General features: G+C 35.5%; 1 protein-coding gene across 1 annotated transcript in view; it reads right to left on the bottom strand.

Moving 5' to 3' along the window:
• Positions 1-9,099: 9,099 nt before the first annotated feature.
• LOC150104933 (bestrophin-4-like) overlaps positions 9,100-18,860 on the bottom strand; it is a 115,169-nt gene continuing 105,408 nt past the window's right edge. Inside the window, exons 10-11 of the mRNA XM_090395433.1 lie at positions 17,380-17,531; positions 9,100-14,975 (exon numbers count right to left, since the gene is read on the bottom strand). Of these exons, the coding sequence (XP_090251559.1) occupies positions 14,207-14,975; positions 17,380-17,531 (921 nt within the window). The 3' untranslated portion in view covers positions 9,100-14,206. The remainder of the gene's footprint in view (positions 14,976-17,379; positions 17,532-18,860) is intronic.

The raw sequence follows: 18,860 nt of genomic DNA on the forward strand, positions 1-18,860 counted from the left end.
TAGTGGTGGTGAGCAGTGCCGTAACGAGGGCGTGGCGAAAGAGTCGCCCGCCACGGGCGCAACTAGCTTTGGGGCGCAAAGCGTATAACATTTTTGTCATTTTTCGGTTGGGGGACGCAAGTTAGACACTTGCCACAGTTTCATACTCTCGTTGTCACTGGTGGTGAGCAGTAGATGGCGCTGTGTGTGTGTGTGTGTGTTGATAATAATGGTGTCGTGCAGTTAACGGATTAAGTAAGGGAGGCGGTAAGTCGTGTGTCCTCATACAATGAGTCCTTTGACCCCTTGGAGGTGTCATGTAATAATAATATATGAAATGTAAAAATACAAAGTACTGTCTTTTTAGTGTTGGAACAGCAGATTTCAGAATCGATATCACTAATGTCAATATTCATTATGAAATCTCTTTAAGAGCATATAACTAAATATCGCTTTTATTTTATGGTAATCTCATTAAAAAAATAAATAAATAAAAAGAAAACAAAATCTTAGTTTTTGAGGGAAAGTTGTGCCATAGTATTATTACTTATCTACAAGTAAACACAAGGAAAAGTATTATTTATTAGACACATATTTCAGTTTGAAACTAACAAACTATCCTCAGTGGGTTAAACAACAGTTTTTTTACAAGGTAGAATGTAAACAATTGATTTATTCAAAATAGTACAAGCCGAGTGATGCTAAATCACTAATAGAGTTATGCTTCACTGAAGAAAATGTTAATCATGTAAAATAAATTGCATAAATAATTATATAATTTATATTATCATACAAAAACTTAATTTATATCATACTAAACAGATCATTAGATTGATGTAGTATCCAGATGGTTTCTTCAGACCTTCTGTCTTTGTAAATATCATTATTGGCCTTAATTTTAAAAATAATGTGTTATTCGGATCAAACTTTCCTATCATTTTGACAATATAGGCAGTCATGTGCCTCTATTCCGTGTTGAGCCAATCCAGACTTATCGGATTTGTTGTGAAGAATATAAGATTGATGTTCTTGTAATCTTTTATCTATTGAACGTCGGATTTGTCAAAAGTAGGAAGCTGGCAGTCACATGGAACCTGGAAGAGACAGTTGAGCTTTTAGAAGATATATATACGTGGATAGTTTATTAATAGGAATATAAGTAGCTACTAAATCATATTTCTTCAGAATTCTTGAAATAGGCTCTGAAAAGCTGAGATGTATGGGATTGGAACTCGACGTATTGATTCTTGGTTGTTTTAGTTGGGATTGTAGGAGTTTGTAGTCCTTCGGAAAGGAACACACAACAGATGTTGTGTGGTCCTTTGTTTGATAGTATAGTTCTTTCTGTAAATGATGAATAGTTGAACAATTAGTTCTAGCTCGTCGAATCAAACATTTTATGATTCCTGTCTTTTGAGAGAAGGATTATGAACAGATTGTTGGAGAATGTATCGTCCAGTAAAAGTGGATTTTCTATAAACCGATGTTAAATTACCTGATGGTGAGCGCATGAGAAGAATGTCTAAAAAGGATGATTTGTTGTCTCTTTCAATTTCCATAGCGCATTTGATAGGAGAGTGTAATACTGATTTTAGCTGAAAAAGTAGGTTAGGAATCTATATGTGAGGCCACACAGCAAAAATATCGTATATCTATATATCTAACCCAAAATGAAAGTTGATGGTGTGCAGATGGAAAAAGGACGTCTTCTAAATGCGCTAAATAAAAGTTGGCTAAAGCAGGGGAGATTGGACTTCCCAATGACAGTTCCTTCTATTCGGTTGTAGATTTTGTTTTGACACAAGCAATTTCCAGAATGCATCACATATTCTAGTTTTACTGTATCTTGTTGGAAAATATTAATAAGTAGTAGAAAAGTCTCTTTGAGAGGTACGTTGATGAATAAGGATTCCACATCAAAGCTCACTGTAAGATCAGTAGGTTGTATGGAGACATTTTTTAATTTGTCTAAGAATCTAAGAAATCGGAGTTATTTTTTTTTATTTTATTTTTTTTATTAAAGAACGAGATCTGCCTATATGTGATTTCAATAGGTTTGCTAAATATTTGGCTATGAGGATGAATCAATATCTGCAATTGGACGTAGAGGAATATCTTTCTTATGGATCTTAGGTAGACCATAAAACTTAGTTCTTGCAAAATGTGTTTTTAACTTTTCTATTGTGTCTGCATCTAAACTTCGTCTAGAAGAGAATTTAATTTCTTAAGTTGCCTGTTAGTGGGGATGTGATCCAGTTCTTGGTAGGTTGAGCGATCTCGTAGTAAAAGAGAAAATTTTCTTTTATAATTTGAGGAATCCATAACTACTGTGGTCTGCTTTTTCCTTGTCTGCTTTGGTGATGACAAGGTGACTGTTGACTTGAATCAGAATGAGTGCCTATCCTTGTCAAAAATAATGGAAAGTTTGATCCGAATAACACATTAATTTTTATTTATTTAAAAGCCAATAATGATATTTAAAAAGAAGGTCCGAAGAAAACATCTGAATACTACATCTATCTAATGATCTGTTTAATATGATATTATCAATTTATAATATAAATCATGATTATCCTTTTCTTCAGTGAAAGCATAACGCCATTAGCGATTTAACATCACGCGGCTCGTACTATTTTGAATAAATCAATTGTTTGTTCTACTAAAAAAATTGTTGTTTAACCCATTGGCGATGGCTTGTTCATTTTAAATTGAAATATTTGGCAGTATATTTAATAAGTAATACTTTTCCTTGTGTTTACATGTAGATAAACTTAAAAAACTACAACTTAATGGATACGTGAAAGAGAATGAAGTGAAATTGTAAGAAACGAGATATTAATTCATCTAATGGCATACTTTACTAGTAAGAGTAAAGTATGTTTTACTTTTTATTGGCATTAACAAAGTTATCAGAATTTAAAATAGTAGCAGATGAAGTTCTGGAAGTTTTGATGGTTAGTGTATTGCAAGGCTTGTCAATTGAAATACAGTGCTGTGTACTACCAACAACAAAAACCGTCGATTACAATTAATAGTCAAATGGCACACACGATAGTTGCAAAGTTCGAGGATAAACGCTGTAATGGGGAGGGCTTACTTTTTATTTTATTTTTTCTTTTTGCGAAAACAGACCAGATGCTTTAGAGATATCAGGAGTAATCATTTGGGAAAAATTTTTGAAGACATCTGTCCTAAGGTGGGTACCACAAGCCAAATCACCTGTTGATCGACTGTCACGGAATCCATACGGATGATTTTTATCAGTTGAGAAGCTTCGGGGCAGCATAGAAAAGGAAGTAGAGTTCTACTTCCTTTCGGGAATAGATAAGCTCTTCAGAGGAATTTCTTTTCAGACCCACAGGACATGAATAAATTACAACCTTAAAGATCTGAGTTTTCTGCAGTATTATAGTAAAGAATTCATTTATTAGTTTCATTGTCGCTGTTATCACTTATAGCAGATAAAACAGCAACGCTTCAGTTTGTGTGTGTGTGTGTGTGTATATATATATATATATATATATATATATATACATATATATATATATATATATACATATATACGCACAGGGTGACCCTGAATTTGTGGCCCAAACGTGAGGGGATGGTAGTACACACCGAAACGACCAATATTCGTCATAGAATATACGGCCGCAAAACGCAGCCCAGTGCCGGTAGGGGGCGCAGACGAGGCGGCACAGCTTAAAAGATCTGGATCGGCCAAACCCCAACATTCTCAGCGTCGACCAGCCACGAGATGGAATAGTTTACGAACGCAGAGAAAGCCGATATGCACCTGATGTACGGCGTAGCTGAGGGCAATGGTAGAGAGGAGCAAAGACTGTACCATGAGCGATATCCTATGCGCCTGTGCCCGATCATAAAATGTTTGCGCGACTGCACCGTCAGCTGTGTGAGGCAGGCACCTTCCACGTCAATCGACATGATGCCGGACGAGCATGGACGGTCAGAACGCTAGCTATGAGCGATGACATCTTGTATGGTGTCAGATAACCCAGGTACAAGCACGCGATCCGCCGCCCGGAGCCTGGGTATGCATCGGAACAGTGTCTGGTGAGTACTGCATGAAGAAGGGCTACACCCCCATCACTTGCAGCGAGTGCAGGCATTGACAGCTGTTGATTATCCCCTGCGCATGGATTTCACCCAGTGGTTCCTGCAGCAAAGTGTCGTACAGCCCGTTTTCCCTGCTCATGTGCTCTTTACGGATGAATCAACTTTCTCACGTGAAGGCGTAGTCAATGTCCATAATGCGCATTTGTGCGTGGCCCAGAATCCCCACGGTACACATCCACAGTTGGCCCAGCAACGGTTCGGCATCAATGTCTGGGAGGGGATTGCGTATGACTAATGAATTGGACCCTACCTACTGCCTGACCGCCTCGATGGGCGAACGTACCGCATTTTTCTGCAACAGGTTTGGCCGGAATTGCTTCAGGATATTCAAGTGGTAATCTGCTACCGTATGTTTTCCGCACGATGGGGCACCAGCCCATTTCAGCATGGACGTGCGTCAGCAGCTTAATGCCACATTTGGGAACCGATAGATTGGGCACGGTGGTCCCCCAGATCACCCGATCTTTCTTGTCTCGATTTCTTTCTGTGGATACATTTGAAGAGTGTCATGTACAACACGCCCATGAAGTCCACGGAGGATTTGGTAGCCCGAACTGTCCGTCTCAGCTGGCGATGTGCACGACAAGCCCGGTGTTTACGAGCAGGTACGCAATCACTACTCTGCCGTGCCGCGTGTATCAACATTGGTGGCCAGACGTTTGAGCATTTGTTGTAATGATCTCCAATAAATGTCACTCTGGAAACCTGTATGTCCGTCCTTCATTTCCGACTCCTCACTTCGTTTGCGGCCGCATATTCTATGACGAATATTGGTGGTTTCGGTGTGTACTACCATCCCCTCACGTTTAGGCCATGAATTCAAGGACACCCTGTGTGTGTATATATACATATATATATATATATATATATATATATATATATATATATATATACACACACACACACACACACACACACACTGCTTATAAAGCAAAATCTATGCACAGGCCTTGCAGAAGGAATGTTTGCGAGTTTTTGGATGTATGTAATGTCTGATTGAAGAAGGGATTGATATGAGGCCTGCACTTGAATCAGGAGTCTGGAGAATGTTAGGAGGGATGGTATGTGCAAGAGCGAGTAAGTTGGGTAAGTATGACTATACGAATGTGCATAGTACAGGAATTGAGAGTGATGAAAGGACGATTCAGACGTATTATGTATGTGCAAGGATATCTGCATAAGCGACGAATTACATATATATATATATTTATATACACACACACACATTTTTTTCAACTGAATCAAATAACCTACAGAGGAAAATGGATGCAACTTATGTGCCAGGAGTAAGGAATAAAAGGGTTGATTTTGTTACCTTGGTGAATACGCTTGTGACTGCAGATCGTAATTATACTCTCTGAAAGCCAGATCACACTAACTGGAGTTAAGTGCAGGAGGTATATTTTTAGGGAGGACAGATAGAAGGGGGGTGTACGGCTAAGGATCCAGTCATGTTGGAAAACTATAAATGTAATATTAATTATCTTACCAATTAGCGACTTTGAAGCTATCTAGTGTAAGGCGGAGCCTGTCAAGTTAAAATACATGGTGGGGGTGTTCTTAGAGACTCGGTGGATCAGTTGTCCCACCAAGAAAGAGATCATTTAGTAAAATGTTGTGGATAATGAAAAAAAAAAAAAAATGTTATGTAATACTTATCTAATGGCTCATCACAAGACTTCCATTCTGCAACCCACTACTACACTACTTAAACCTACAACACACACAGCACCACCTAGAACACTATGAAACAATCCACTAAATACAGAGCACCATAATAGCATATTGTCTGTAATTTAAACTGCATGCGTACTACAGCCAAAGGTAGCAAAAAAACTGCTACCTTTGAGATTAACTGACGCCTTCAATTGAAAAATTCCAGATTCCTCTTGTCATGACAGGAATCAAACTCGGGTCTTTTCCAATAGAAGAGCAGCGTCCCATCATTCTTCAAATAATTGTGCTACGGACACTCGACGCAGCTTAGTAATACTTCATAGGATAGTAATACTATCCTATGAAGACAAAATCTTTCTCATTAATGAAGTTTTAGTTTTTTCCTAAAAGGAATCCATCATTGTGACAGACGCTTGAATATTTATCTCAACGAAATTTCTTGCAGTGACTAGCAGGAAAAACTATAAATTTATATTTTGAGATATGCATTGTAGTTTGCAAAGAATGAAACATACAAACTGTATGAATAACCGACTGAAATCTCTCAAAAACCTATTTCAAAAAAAAAAAATTGACAAACCTAACAACATACAAAGATTCCCTACGAAAATCACACCTATGGCATAAACACCAACATAAATGATACACCATCACTTAGTCATCCATGCAAAACATTCAACTTTTGGCAAACTAAATTGTAGTTATAATCACCTCCATTGCCCAAATTACTCGCTGTATGATTCCTTTCACCACAAGGGTGGTACTCAGTTTTTGGAACCGTACCAGGAACTGGGCATCATATGCCTCTAGTAGTTTTTAGGTTCAGTTCAATGGTTTTGTTTGAAGAAAAATAACCTGATAACAAACTTCGCCTAAATCCTATCCATGCTATGATATTTAACAAATGTAAGGGAATTAGTTGAAATGCACGGGAATTCTCTGTAGCCAGAAGCAAAGTTATGAGCATTTCTTTTCCACAAACATGAAAATGCACTTCCACAAATGCTAGAAATGTTTCGAGGATGCTGGCATCTTCCATTTGCAACTTTGACCTATGGCTGAGTTTATATACAGGTAGCAATGCTTAAGACAAAGTTCTCCCTACCATTGTGTATGGTAAATCTAATTGTCTTGCTCAATTGCCACATCTTCCACCATTTGCTAAATTTCAGATTTAGGTCCTCTTCTGGTTGGATTGTCAAACTGCCTGTCTTCAAATTGATGGGAAGATTGCACTGCTTTGCCAAAGATTTGGTGTTAGTGAATTTTATTGCAAACTGCTGCAGCATTTTCCTCATTCCTATAGAAACACTTCACATGCAAGGCACGTTTAGACAAAGTGAGACCCCATCATTCAAGCTGAATGACTAGTCAGTCTCACTCCTGTTTATACCATTATTACAGCTCATGTGGTATGCAAAATGCAGTACATTCTCACTTACAGTGCCATATTTCCCTTATTAGTCATTTTTTGAACTTTATCAAAATCACTTCCCCATGGTTTGGTTAGGGTGTGCACCAGTTTGAAGGCTTTTCGTTAATCTGTATAGAATTTTCTCTATACAGATTGTTCTGAATAGAGGTACTTTAATTTGAAACACCCTGTACATCTTAACCTAATTAAAAAAAAAAAAAAAGATGTTGCTCAAATTGTCAACCAATTGCCACTCACTCACTCCTCACCAAAATAAAGCAGATTCAATTTCTCCACTAAGTAAAGTTTTTCATTTGGTTAAAAATTAAAAACTTTCCAAGAAATTATATTCTTGTTTAACCACCGAACCAGTCTTGAGAAGTTTATGCATCAATAATTGATATGAACCTCGTATTTATATTTTATTCGTACAGGCTTTGCTTATGCTAAGATAAATTACCCAAAATTTGCATGCAAAGTACCTTCACATCCAGGTTACTTGAATACATAAAGGTTGACGACTTCATACTAATTGCTTTAGTATCCCATAATGCAAAGCACACTTCCTTTCAGAAGTGTACGTTGCTATGCATTATGGAAAGGGTGACTATCCAAGCCAGCTTCATCTTTTATTGGAAAGGATTCAGCCTCTACATCAGTGTTTCTCAACCTTTTTTGGATCATGCCCCACTTCAACATCTCAAAGATTTTGATGTCCCCTCTCCTAGCATAAATGTGAGCCAAATTCTGAAAAAGTATAATATAAATATGTACATTTTCTAATTGCCCCACGTTGAAAAACACTGCTCTACATGAAGATATTTCACATGTAGACTATTTGCTTACTCTTGGATAAAGAATTAAACAAGAAAAGAATATAAAAATGCTAACTACCCGACATGGTTGGCCAAGTGGTTAGCATATCTGCTCTCTAGCCAAAAGGCTGCAGAGTTGAATCCTGCCGTGGGCATGGATATTTGCGATTTTCTATGAAAATACTAGTAGGGAGGGGAGGAAGGGGGTTAGATGGTGTTGGTGTAGATGATTGTAGTTGGTGAATTCAGTGGTGGAGGCAGAGAGTTGTAGAGTAGGTGCCCTCCCACAATGAGTCATTGGACTCCCTGGAGATGTCATGTAATAATTTCTTGGCAAGCTTAATTTAACTTCTCCACAACCTAGAGGTTTAACAGTTAATTAGTAACAGCCAGTACTGATTCTGCCAATATAGATCCAAGACTGATCTCTTAGCCTACATCACTTACCAATGGATACATGCCATGAAAAGGTTTGGAAGAAAACTTACTGTTCCTCTCGACATTTCCAGAGATTTTGATTGCATCTAGCATCAGTGCTGCTCAGTAAACTGCCTTCCTTTGGTCTCCCTGTCACCCTATATAACTGGATAGCCAGCATTTTTTTCTGGTCATTTCACTGCATGTCATGGCAGGTGGATTCCACTCTTCAAGCTATGCCACCAATGCAGGAGTGCCTCAGAGCTTGGGTCTATCATATCCCCCTCTTTCTAATATACCAACTAACGTGTGTTGTGTGTATGTGAATATATATAAAAATTTGCATACAGAACTGAAAAACAAATGCTTCCTTTTGTTTTCTGCATCATATGTAAAACGTTTATCAATATTTGAAATTTAATGAAAATACAGACTATTATTCTGATTCATTTTATACCATAAAAACTTAAGGGGGAAAAACAACCCAACCAGATAAATTATACTAGCAATAGAGGCATTGTTATTAACAAAAATGATAGCTGTTAGTAACAAGTTAAATGATACGAGTGTGGCATTATCTGAAATGTAGTGATCATAAGTTTGTTGAATATGGTACAGAGAATATATAAGGTGATTAAGTATATAATTAAAAATCAAGGAAACAAGTACTGATATATATTTTGTATATTAGAATCAAAAGGCATACATAGAATAAGACAGTTTACAGTGAGCATAGTTCAACCAACAGCACAACATTTGAAGGAACTTAAATGTCTATGAATTATTTACATGAATTTAATATTTGCTACTAGGAATATATTTAAATCAGCACTGCTTATGACAATTGAATCTACAAGAAGTTTTTCTAAATGGTAAAGAATCATTATCGAATTAATATCAGTTTCTTTTCTTCCAAACTGTTACAATACAGCAGATATTACTAGTAACATTAACAGTACACTTGTGGCTTTCTCTAGTGATAACAGAAATTTCCAATGCCATCAAATCCTACAGTAGCAAAATGCATATAGTACCATGTGACAAATGTCACCTTTCTGCTATATAAATATATAAGGAATGTGTTAAAATGCATCAAAAAGTGCTATCAATACTTTAGTACACATAGAGTGAAAGCTTAAAAGGACTCGTCACCCATGAAAATGTTACATCTAACCTGTATAAATAAATATAAATCACATACAAGATTACTTGTGGCTAACATCTCTCGGTAACAATTATAATGAAGCTGTCTGGAGAAACTTCTATTGACACCCAATTTTAATTTGGTATTTAATAAGTAACTAATAAAAATGTTAAAAATATTCAAAGCTGGCAAACTTTCGAATTTAAATTGCACTGAAATAATTTTACATATAAAATTAAAGATGCTGGAAGATTTGCAGATTCTAATTGGTAGTTCTTAAAAATACTATTCATAATTAATAATAACTTCCCACTAAGATATATTTATCTTTGTCAACCTCATTACTGTCGCATATGAGTTATCACAAATGCAATCACTTAGTGATAACGTGAATTTTAAAGCAGAATATTTTAAGTAATTAGGTTCTAAATCAACGGTGGGCAAACTGCGGCTCGCCAGCCGCATGTGGTTCCTAAAGCTACTCTGTGCGGCTCCTGAGAAAATATTGGTTTTCATTGCCATTTTTCCTAAACTTTTATATTAATAATCTATAGTAGTATAGTATGTAACAATATTAGAATATTTTATTTCTTAAATGCTTTAAAGATAAGTAAAAAACAGATATCTTGAAACTTTGTGTTTCGCATTTGATGGCCCATGTCACTCCCACCAAAATTAGTTCCAAAAGTTACTATTATGATCGCTGCATTACCCACTGCCTCCATTGCAGAAAATAATATTTTCTGAATATGATATTCAAAAAGTAATATTTTCTGCAGCTCTTGAACATTCAAAAATGTATGAAAAGTATTATATATGGCTCTTATTACCGAAGAAGTTGCCCACCCGTTCTACATAATTGAACAAGAATTATCAAAATGATAATTTTGTATATGTGATGAGAAAAAAAAAGTAATGAAATGTCTTCATAATATATCTTTCATTTTAACATAAAACATTTTCTAGATAAAGTTCTACATGAATTTCCTAACTTAAAGGCTAATGTATAATACAGGGTGACAAATCAGCTTCAGGAGCTGATTTGCCACCCTGTGTGATGTTAAAGATTCCCAAGATGCTGTGCAATTTTGAAATCCAAAGCTACAGAACGACAATGACAAAATGTAGATATAAGGGGCTACTGAATGAAAACCTGTTAAGAATTTTGACAACTCTATATATAATAACAATGATAAATAAAAAAAACATCTCCCCTCTCTTTTTCAAAGTGTATACCATTTTAAATTTAAAACCTGCCAATACAACTAACTTTTAAATTTCTAACTATAAGAGATAAATTATTTTAAAAATTTTATCCTGGAATATTAGTAAGTCAATTTAATTATACAAATATACCACATCAATTTTTGAATGCATTTATCATTAATCTCTACAAATCACTTAATACAATAAATAGAAAATGTAGATGTCTTAGCATGTACCTTCAATTATTAACTGCAGCAGTTATATCTGTTCATACAAAGTGTGGCAATTAAATAACGAGACTGGTTGCAAAATGTTGTTTATTATTACAATTGCACAACTTAATTGTTGTCCCCTTCAACATACTCCCCTCCTCTATCTATACACCTTTGCATAAGAATTTTCCATTGTTGGAAGCAGTGCTGCAAGTCATCAGGTGCTATATGCTTTAGTAGCGCTGCTATTTTCTCCTTTACCTCACTCACTGACTAAAAATGGGAAACAGCAGAGTCGGACTTGCAGGAGAAGATCATCACACATGTGATGAGACATGGTTTTTCCAGTACAATCCAGAAACAAAGAGAATTAATTCACTAGAAAACTCCCAAGTCACCGAGAATGAACAAGTCTAAACTGAAGGCAATGCTAATCATGTTTTTTTTTTTATTTCTTTTAATATCAATGGCATGGTAATGGTTGAATGGGTTCCAGAGGATCAGACAGTTAACCAACATTGTTACCTTGAGGTTCTGGCCAAGCTGAGAGAACGAGTGAGGAAAAAGAGACCCGATCTGTGGAAGAACAATGCTTGGATTCTCCATCAGGACAATGCTCCAGCTCACAGTGCACTGCCTGTAAAGCAGTATCTGGCTGATAAGAAGATCCCAGTGTTGGACCATCCACTTTACTCACCAGACTTAACATAATACAATATTTTACGTTGTATTACCTTTTTCCAAAGTTGAAATCTGCATTGAAGGCACCCATTTTCAGTCAGTGAATGAGGTAAAGGAGAAAACGGCATTGCTACTGAAGCAGATAACACCTGATGACTTGCACACTGCTTCCAACAATGGAAAATTCATATGCAACTGTGTATAGATAGAGGAGGGGAGTATATTGAAGGGATAACAATTAAGCTGTACAATTGTAATAATAAACCACATTTTTGCAACCAGTCTCGTTATTTAATAGCCACACCTCGTATAATTAACATGAATAATTACATCAAACAAAGTCGACCAGCATTCGTAATTTTATACCTAGTTAATTTCCATTTCTAATGCATCAATTTTTTTTATGAATTTTAATAAAATAGTGCTAGCATATTAAAAAAATAATGTCAAATGGCTCATTCAAAAATATTTATAACATAATATTATTAAATGTATATAGTAATCAAGTTATTCTTTGGTATCTTGTAAACATTAATTTAAACCTTAAGGGGGGGGGGGGGGAACAGTTTCCATCTTCAGATATGAAAATGGATAAAAAACGAATAACAAATTCTAGACTCAAGACCAATTATTTCTATCTACACCCTCTGTCCAAAAAGAAACCGAACTTTTCGAAAATATAAGAAACTTGTGGCGCCACCTGTTGTATCTTTTTGTTGTCAAAAGCGGCAACATTCATTAGTGTTGTGTCAACTGTTTATGACATTTGTTTCATTAAAAGCCGAGTTATAGTGGCAAGAGTGACAGCGTGTTTTGACGAACAGTAGGAAAATGAGTTTCAAACAGAGAGCTGCGATTGACTTTTGTGTTAAACTTGGTAAAAGTTTTACCGAAATGCATCAAATGCTTCCAAAAGCATACAGTGATGAATGCTTATCCCATACTCAAGTTTACGTGTGGTTTAAACGATTTCAAAGTGGTCATGAGACACTTGAGGACAACGAAAAGCCAGGTGAAAAAACTGGACTGAGCAAAGTTAACATCCAAAAGGTGTGTGATTTCATCACAGAAAACCCAAAATCATCCGTGAGATTGATTGAAGATGAATTGGGGATTCCAAAATCAATTGTGCACAACATTTTGACTGAGAGTTTGGGCCTTCATAAATTGAATTCGCGATTTGTTCCCCACAAGTTGACTGATGACCAAAAATGTATAGAATTGACAATGCTGATTTGTTTCTACGATTTCAAGGGCATTATCCACAAAGAATTCATTCCGCCTGGCCAAATGGTCAATGGCGAGTTTTATCTCGAAGTTTTGAAGAGATTGATAACGAGAATTCGTCATGTACGGCATGAATATCGTGACTACCAACCGTTCATCAAAACACGCCGTCACTCTTGGCACTATAACTCAGCTTCTAATGAAACAAATGTCATAAACAGTTGACACAACACTAATGAAGGTTGCCGCATTTGACAACAAAAAGATACAACAGGTGGCCTCACTAGTTTCTTCTATTTTTGAAAAGTTCGGTTTCTTTTTGGACAGAGGATGTAAAGCTGAAACCTGTCGTTTCTAAGTAAAATTACAATTTTTAAATATGACATATATAATCACTTGAGTAGTACTGTTTTTATTCATGTAGCTTGCAAACCTGAGTTTATTTTTTTAATAGAAAGGGTGCCAAATCAACTCCAGTGACATTAATAAAAACCAATAAATAATGAAAAAAATATATATATCCCATCTTTACTGCACATACTAATACAAAAAATAAATCTTATTTCACATCGCAATTCTAACATGAAAGTAACTCCAAAAACCTTCCTGCAACCTAACTAAAAGCAAACATCTAATGTGCTAAAAAACATCACAGCTGATAAGATATAACTACTCATAAAAAGAGCATAAAGAAATATGATTAAGAAACTGTACCTTGTTACAAGGTAATACATAGATTACATAAAGTAAAAAAACAAACAAAAAAAACTTATGAAGAAAGATTTTTTCCCCCATAGTATCATATCCAACTATAATTTTGTACTGGCCGTCCAAGATGCATTAATGAAGATTATGTTTATGAATGGATGGAGGGGTGGCAGCATAACAATACAACAACAGCAGCCATCAAAACAAGATGAATAACCAATATTAAAAAAACACCACATCTCCCCATATGAAATATTAATGACACATGTAGCTTGGCTTTTCTACATGAAGCTGAAGAATGGTCAGAATTTTTAATGAGATATTCATCCTAATGTTGAGAATTATTTTTCATGAATAATTTTAATTTTGTCTAACATACTTGGTACTGCACCATGTTTTAGAAAGAAAATACCTCAATCCTTCACCTAAAATATTAGTGATTCAAAATATTAACTTTCTTATGAAGATTAATAGATTTAAAACGTACTTTTTAAGATACATGAAAGACAAAAATTAACAAACCCCAATTAAGTTATCAAATTCTTCCTTTATAAGAACATATGAACTTGAATAAGAAGCTGATTTTCTATTATTTCGGATGTTGCAAAAGCTCAGCATAACTGCTAACGGTACTTTGATTACTATCAACGTAAGGAGAAAGACTTTCTTGGGAAGAAGTTGGCTCATAAGGTGATAATGGCTTCTGCTCTACTGGTGACATAGGTGGGTCTGACTGCTCTTTATCAACCATTCCGGTTATTCCACATTCTTTAGAAACTTCTGTATCACCAGGTACATTATCAGCCTTTGTAACATCTTCAGCATTAACTGAAAGGGCAGCTGGAGTGTTACAAAGGGTGCTATAATCAGGTGGATTATTATCTGAAAATTCAAACATTAAAGAGCGGCGATCATCTGAAAGAGTTTCGCCATGTGGTGTGATTACAACTTCTTGAAGAAGGTGTTCATCTTCTTTCCTTCCATCCAAAGCATGGTTATTAAGACTTTCTGTGATAGAACTTGTACGTGACCTGCGATTAGGAGTTTTCAGAATAAATGTAGGAAGAAAATTGGTATCCTTCTTTGGAGTGCAAGCAACGTTTTCTGAACTTGATCCAATAATCATATTAAGCAGCTTTGTACCTGGAAACTCTGAAAACAATTTCAATCCAGACTGAGATGTTGTTTCATGCCCTTCGCTACCAAGGTTAGTCTTGCTTCCACCAACAGATCTAGGAAAACCTGGAGAAAGTAAGTCATTTGTTGGGCTGGTAGGCGGACTGTTATAATTGTTATCATCATTATCTTCTTCCATGATAGTTTCCAATGGAACAAATTCAGATTCTTCTGGATCAATACTGAAATAAATAAATAATGATATATATGATAAATGACTTTTTCTTAAAAATTAAATTATAATGATGTACAGACAATTTTAAATTGCAGTTTAACAGTTCTACAGGTGAAATACAACAACATATAATTACAATTATGCTGAATTCAGACAGAATGCTAATAGAAAGAGTATTAATCCTAGAATATTTGTGATATAGCAAACAGCATCATTAAATGCTGTTTAATGTAAACTACCGTATATTATCGCATATAATGCGAAAAATTTATGGTAAAAAATACTACTTAAAGTTAGGGGTTTGCATTATATGCAGATCCTAAAAAATATAACATCTTATTAGACTTGCACACACAATATATACTACTTAATGCCAATGCAACCAAATCTACTTGACCCACTCACATTCGGCGACCGAGCGTGCAACGTATCTGCACATAAAGCTACTTACATTACTGGCTTTATGTGCAGATACGATGCGCGCTTGGTCGCCGAATGATAGAGCACAGTGAGATAGATAGAGCACAGTTAGGTATATCGGTTTAACCACAGTTCATTTTAAATATTATTCGTTAAACAAACCTAGCCTGAAAATGAGCCAACAGAAACGTAAACGTTAATCTTTTGAAGCAGGATTTAAATTGTGTGTAGTGCAGTTTGCAGAAGAACATAATAACAGTGTTGCTATGAGAGAATTTGGTGTAGCAGAGAGTAATATTAGACTTTGGCGTAAGCAAAAAGACAATCTTGAAAAAAATCCCCAAAACGAAACGTGCCCATCGTGGAGATGTAGCATCCTTTCCAGAACTCGAAGAAGAGCTAAATGAATGAATTTTGACAGAACAACAAGATGGAATTATAGTAACAAGAAATGCAATTTGTTTTCGAGTTCTACAACTCAAGAATGGTAAATTCAAGGACACACACCAGGTATTTCATCTTTTCTTGCTTTGCCTGGGTGGTGCAACAGATTTATGGAACGCAAAGCATTAACATTATGACACCGAACAAAAATTGCACAGAACTTACCAAAGCAGCTTGAAGAAAAAGTGCAGTCCTTCCATAAATTTATCATAAAATTACGGAAGTGTCACGGATATGAACTTTCCCAAATTGGCAATATGGATGAGATGCCCATGCACTTTGATATGCCTGGGAATCAAACAGTAAACTCAGTTGGTGAAAAGGGTGTCTTCATAAAAACAACGGTACATGAAAAAATGCATTTTACCAATGTTCTAGCATGCATGGCAGACGGAACCAAATTAAAGCCGACAGTGATATTTAAAAGGAATAAAATTCCTAAGCATATGAAATTTCCACCAGGTGTAATTGTTCGTGCCAATCAGAAAGGTTGCATGGATGAAGGTGTACAATTGTGGCTGGATCAAGTATGGAACATACTTCCAGGTAGCTTGTTACATCAACAAAGCATGCTAGTCTGGGATATGTTCCAGGCGCATTTAACGGAGGATTTTTCCGTTTTGCAGCCGCTTGATGCCAGCTTGAATAAGCCGTTTAAAGATCACTTGCATGAAAAATGGAGAGAATGGATGTCATCTGGTTTGGTGAAGATGACAAAGGGTGGGAATTTTCAGAAGCCTGAGATCACCCTAGTCACCAGCTGGGTTAAAGAAGCACGGGATTTGACACCATCTGAAATGATTCAATGTGGAATAAGTAATTCAATGGATGGATCCAAAGATCACGTCATATATGAAAGCGAGGATGACGCACAACAAAATGGACAAAATGGAGAGCATGAAGACGGCGATAACAACTGCTACACTGATGACGCAATCCCTACAGATGAATTTATAAATGAAATGTTTGATGACTCAAAAGATGAAGAAGAATTTAAAGGATTTTGACATTTTGTTTTAAAATAAATATTTCTTTCGTTAATTCGCATTGTATTATTTATAATGTTATGGAACAAGATTAACAGATCGCATTATATGTGGACATGGCATTTTAGGGCTAGTTTTCAAACAAAATTTCTAGTTCGCATTATACGCGATAATATACGGTATATATAGAAAGAATATCAAAAACAGGATTATTGTAGACATGAGAACGGAATCTCACATTACTCTTACAAATTCTAAATACAGGCTACTCTGAGGAGATAACACTTAAAATGTTAACTATGTAAACAATCTTAAAAAGAATTGGTGAGAAAAGTTGAAGAGGTAAAAGAATCAATATAATAGCCAAAAAAATGAGAGGAAGGAAAAAAGAAGATAGTGTAAGAAGTGAGAAACAGTTCCAGAAACATGTAAAGAACACTGAAATTAAAAAGGATAAGAATATTATTAGAAAGAGAATATTAGATTCCAGGAAGTTCAAGAACATATTACTGGTGTTTAATAAGTAATACTTTCCATAAAATAAGACATAAAAGTACTTACTCAAGGTGGATAGCAGAACCAAGATGAGGCTGTGTACGCAACTGAACGGAAGATTTTGTATATGGCAGTTGAGGTTCCAATTCATCCCAATACATGTCCCTCACCAGTCTTGGATGCTTCTGATACATTTCATCAACAATCATAAAAGAAACCTAAAGAAATGAAGAAACATAAGGAATGATGACTTTCATGATAAGAATAACAACAGGTATATAAAGAAATCAAAACAAATGTAAATCTTAATACAAAAAAAAGTCTGAATTTAACATTAACTAATTTAGAAATTATAACTTCAGTTATAGAAATTATAAGCATAAGAATAAAATAAAGCTTAAACATTAATATAAAGTTTGTATTGGGCCAATGATCCACATGAAAAATATAGAAGGCTTGCATATATCTTAAATATAAGAGAAATAAAAAGTGAAGTTTTCCTTGAATTTCATTTTGCTGTAATATAAATTTGTTAATATATAATAATTCAGTATTAAGTATAGGATGAATTCTGTCTGTTTTTACATTTCATGCATTTTAGCATTATAGTTAAAATGGTATTAAGAGCCATATACTGTAACAGAACTACTTCTTAATCACTAGACCAAACCCCATTGCTGCTATAATTTTGCCTCCATACTCTTTCCATGTGGAGGAGATCTCATTTTGCCTTTCTAATTATATGTATTATAGTAGCATGAAAAGTGACTGGAGATTGTACAACAAATTTGAAATTGTGCCAATATATATGTTAAAGATGCCAAGCTATGCTATTTTAAACCTGGTTTTACTCCATTTCCCAAGAAAACAAACAGGCCATTAAGTCAAGTTTGCGCCAGCATGTATTGCAAGTCTAGGTGATCCGTAAAGTAGTACAAGTCTAGGCAACTCGTGGTAAGAGGTGGAATAAGCTCTGATCACTATTCTTAATATTTCCCCTTAATGCAAAGCCCATCTCCTTGAGGAGATGTATGCATTAAAGGCAAGGAGCCACTACCCAGACTGGTTTCGACCTTTATTGAGGTCTCATCAGTGGGAGCCAGGCTTAGAAATACCAAGGTTAAGTAATACAGAGCTTATAAGTATTTTACCAAAACAAGTTACCATAAGGAATCAGTTACCTTATTCCACCTCTTACCAAGAGTTGCCTAGACTTGTACTACTTTACAGGTCACCTAGACTTGCAATACATGCAGGTGCAAACTTGACTTAATGGTCTGTTTGCTTGCTTGGGAAATGGAGTAAAACCAGGTTTAAAATAGCTTGGCATCTTTAACATATATTATACCCAAGGTAAAAAACTTTCTACACATATATATATATATACACGGAGGCTGTTCAATAAGTTATAAGACTATATTTATACAGAAAGCAGATTACCTTTAATCGTCATCATTTACATGGTCTTTTTCGAAGTAACTACTACCGTGAGACACGATGCATTTGTCCCAAGATTGCACCCACTTCTTAAACACATGTGAAAGTCC

Source organism: Typopeltis vanoorti, chromosome 7 (genome assembly GCF_054136105.1).
Source record: "Typopeltis vanoorti isolate ZY-2024b chromosome 7, IOZ_Tvanoo_1.0, whole genome shotgun sequence".
In the NCBI taxonomy this organism is placed as follows: domain Eukaryota; kingdom Metazoa; phylum Arthropoda; class Arachnida; order Uropygi; family Thelyphonidae; genus Typopeltis; species Typopeltis vanoorti.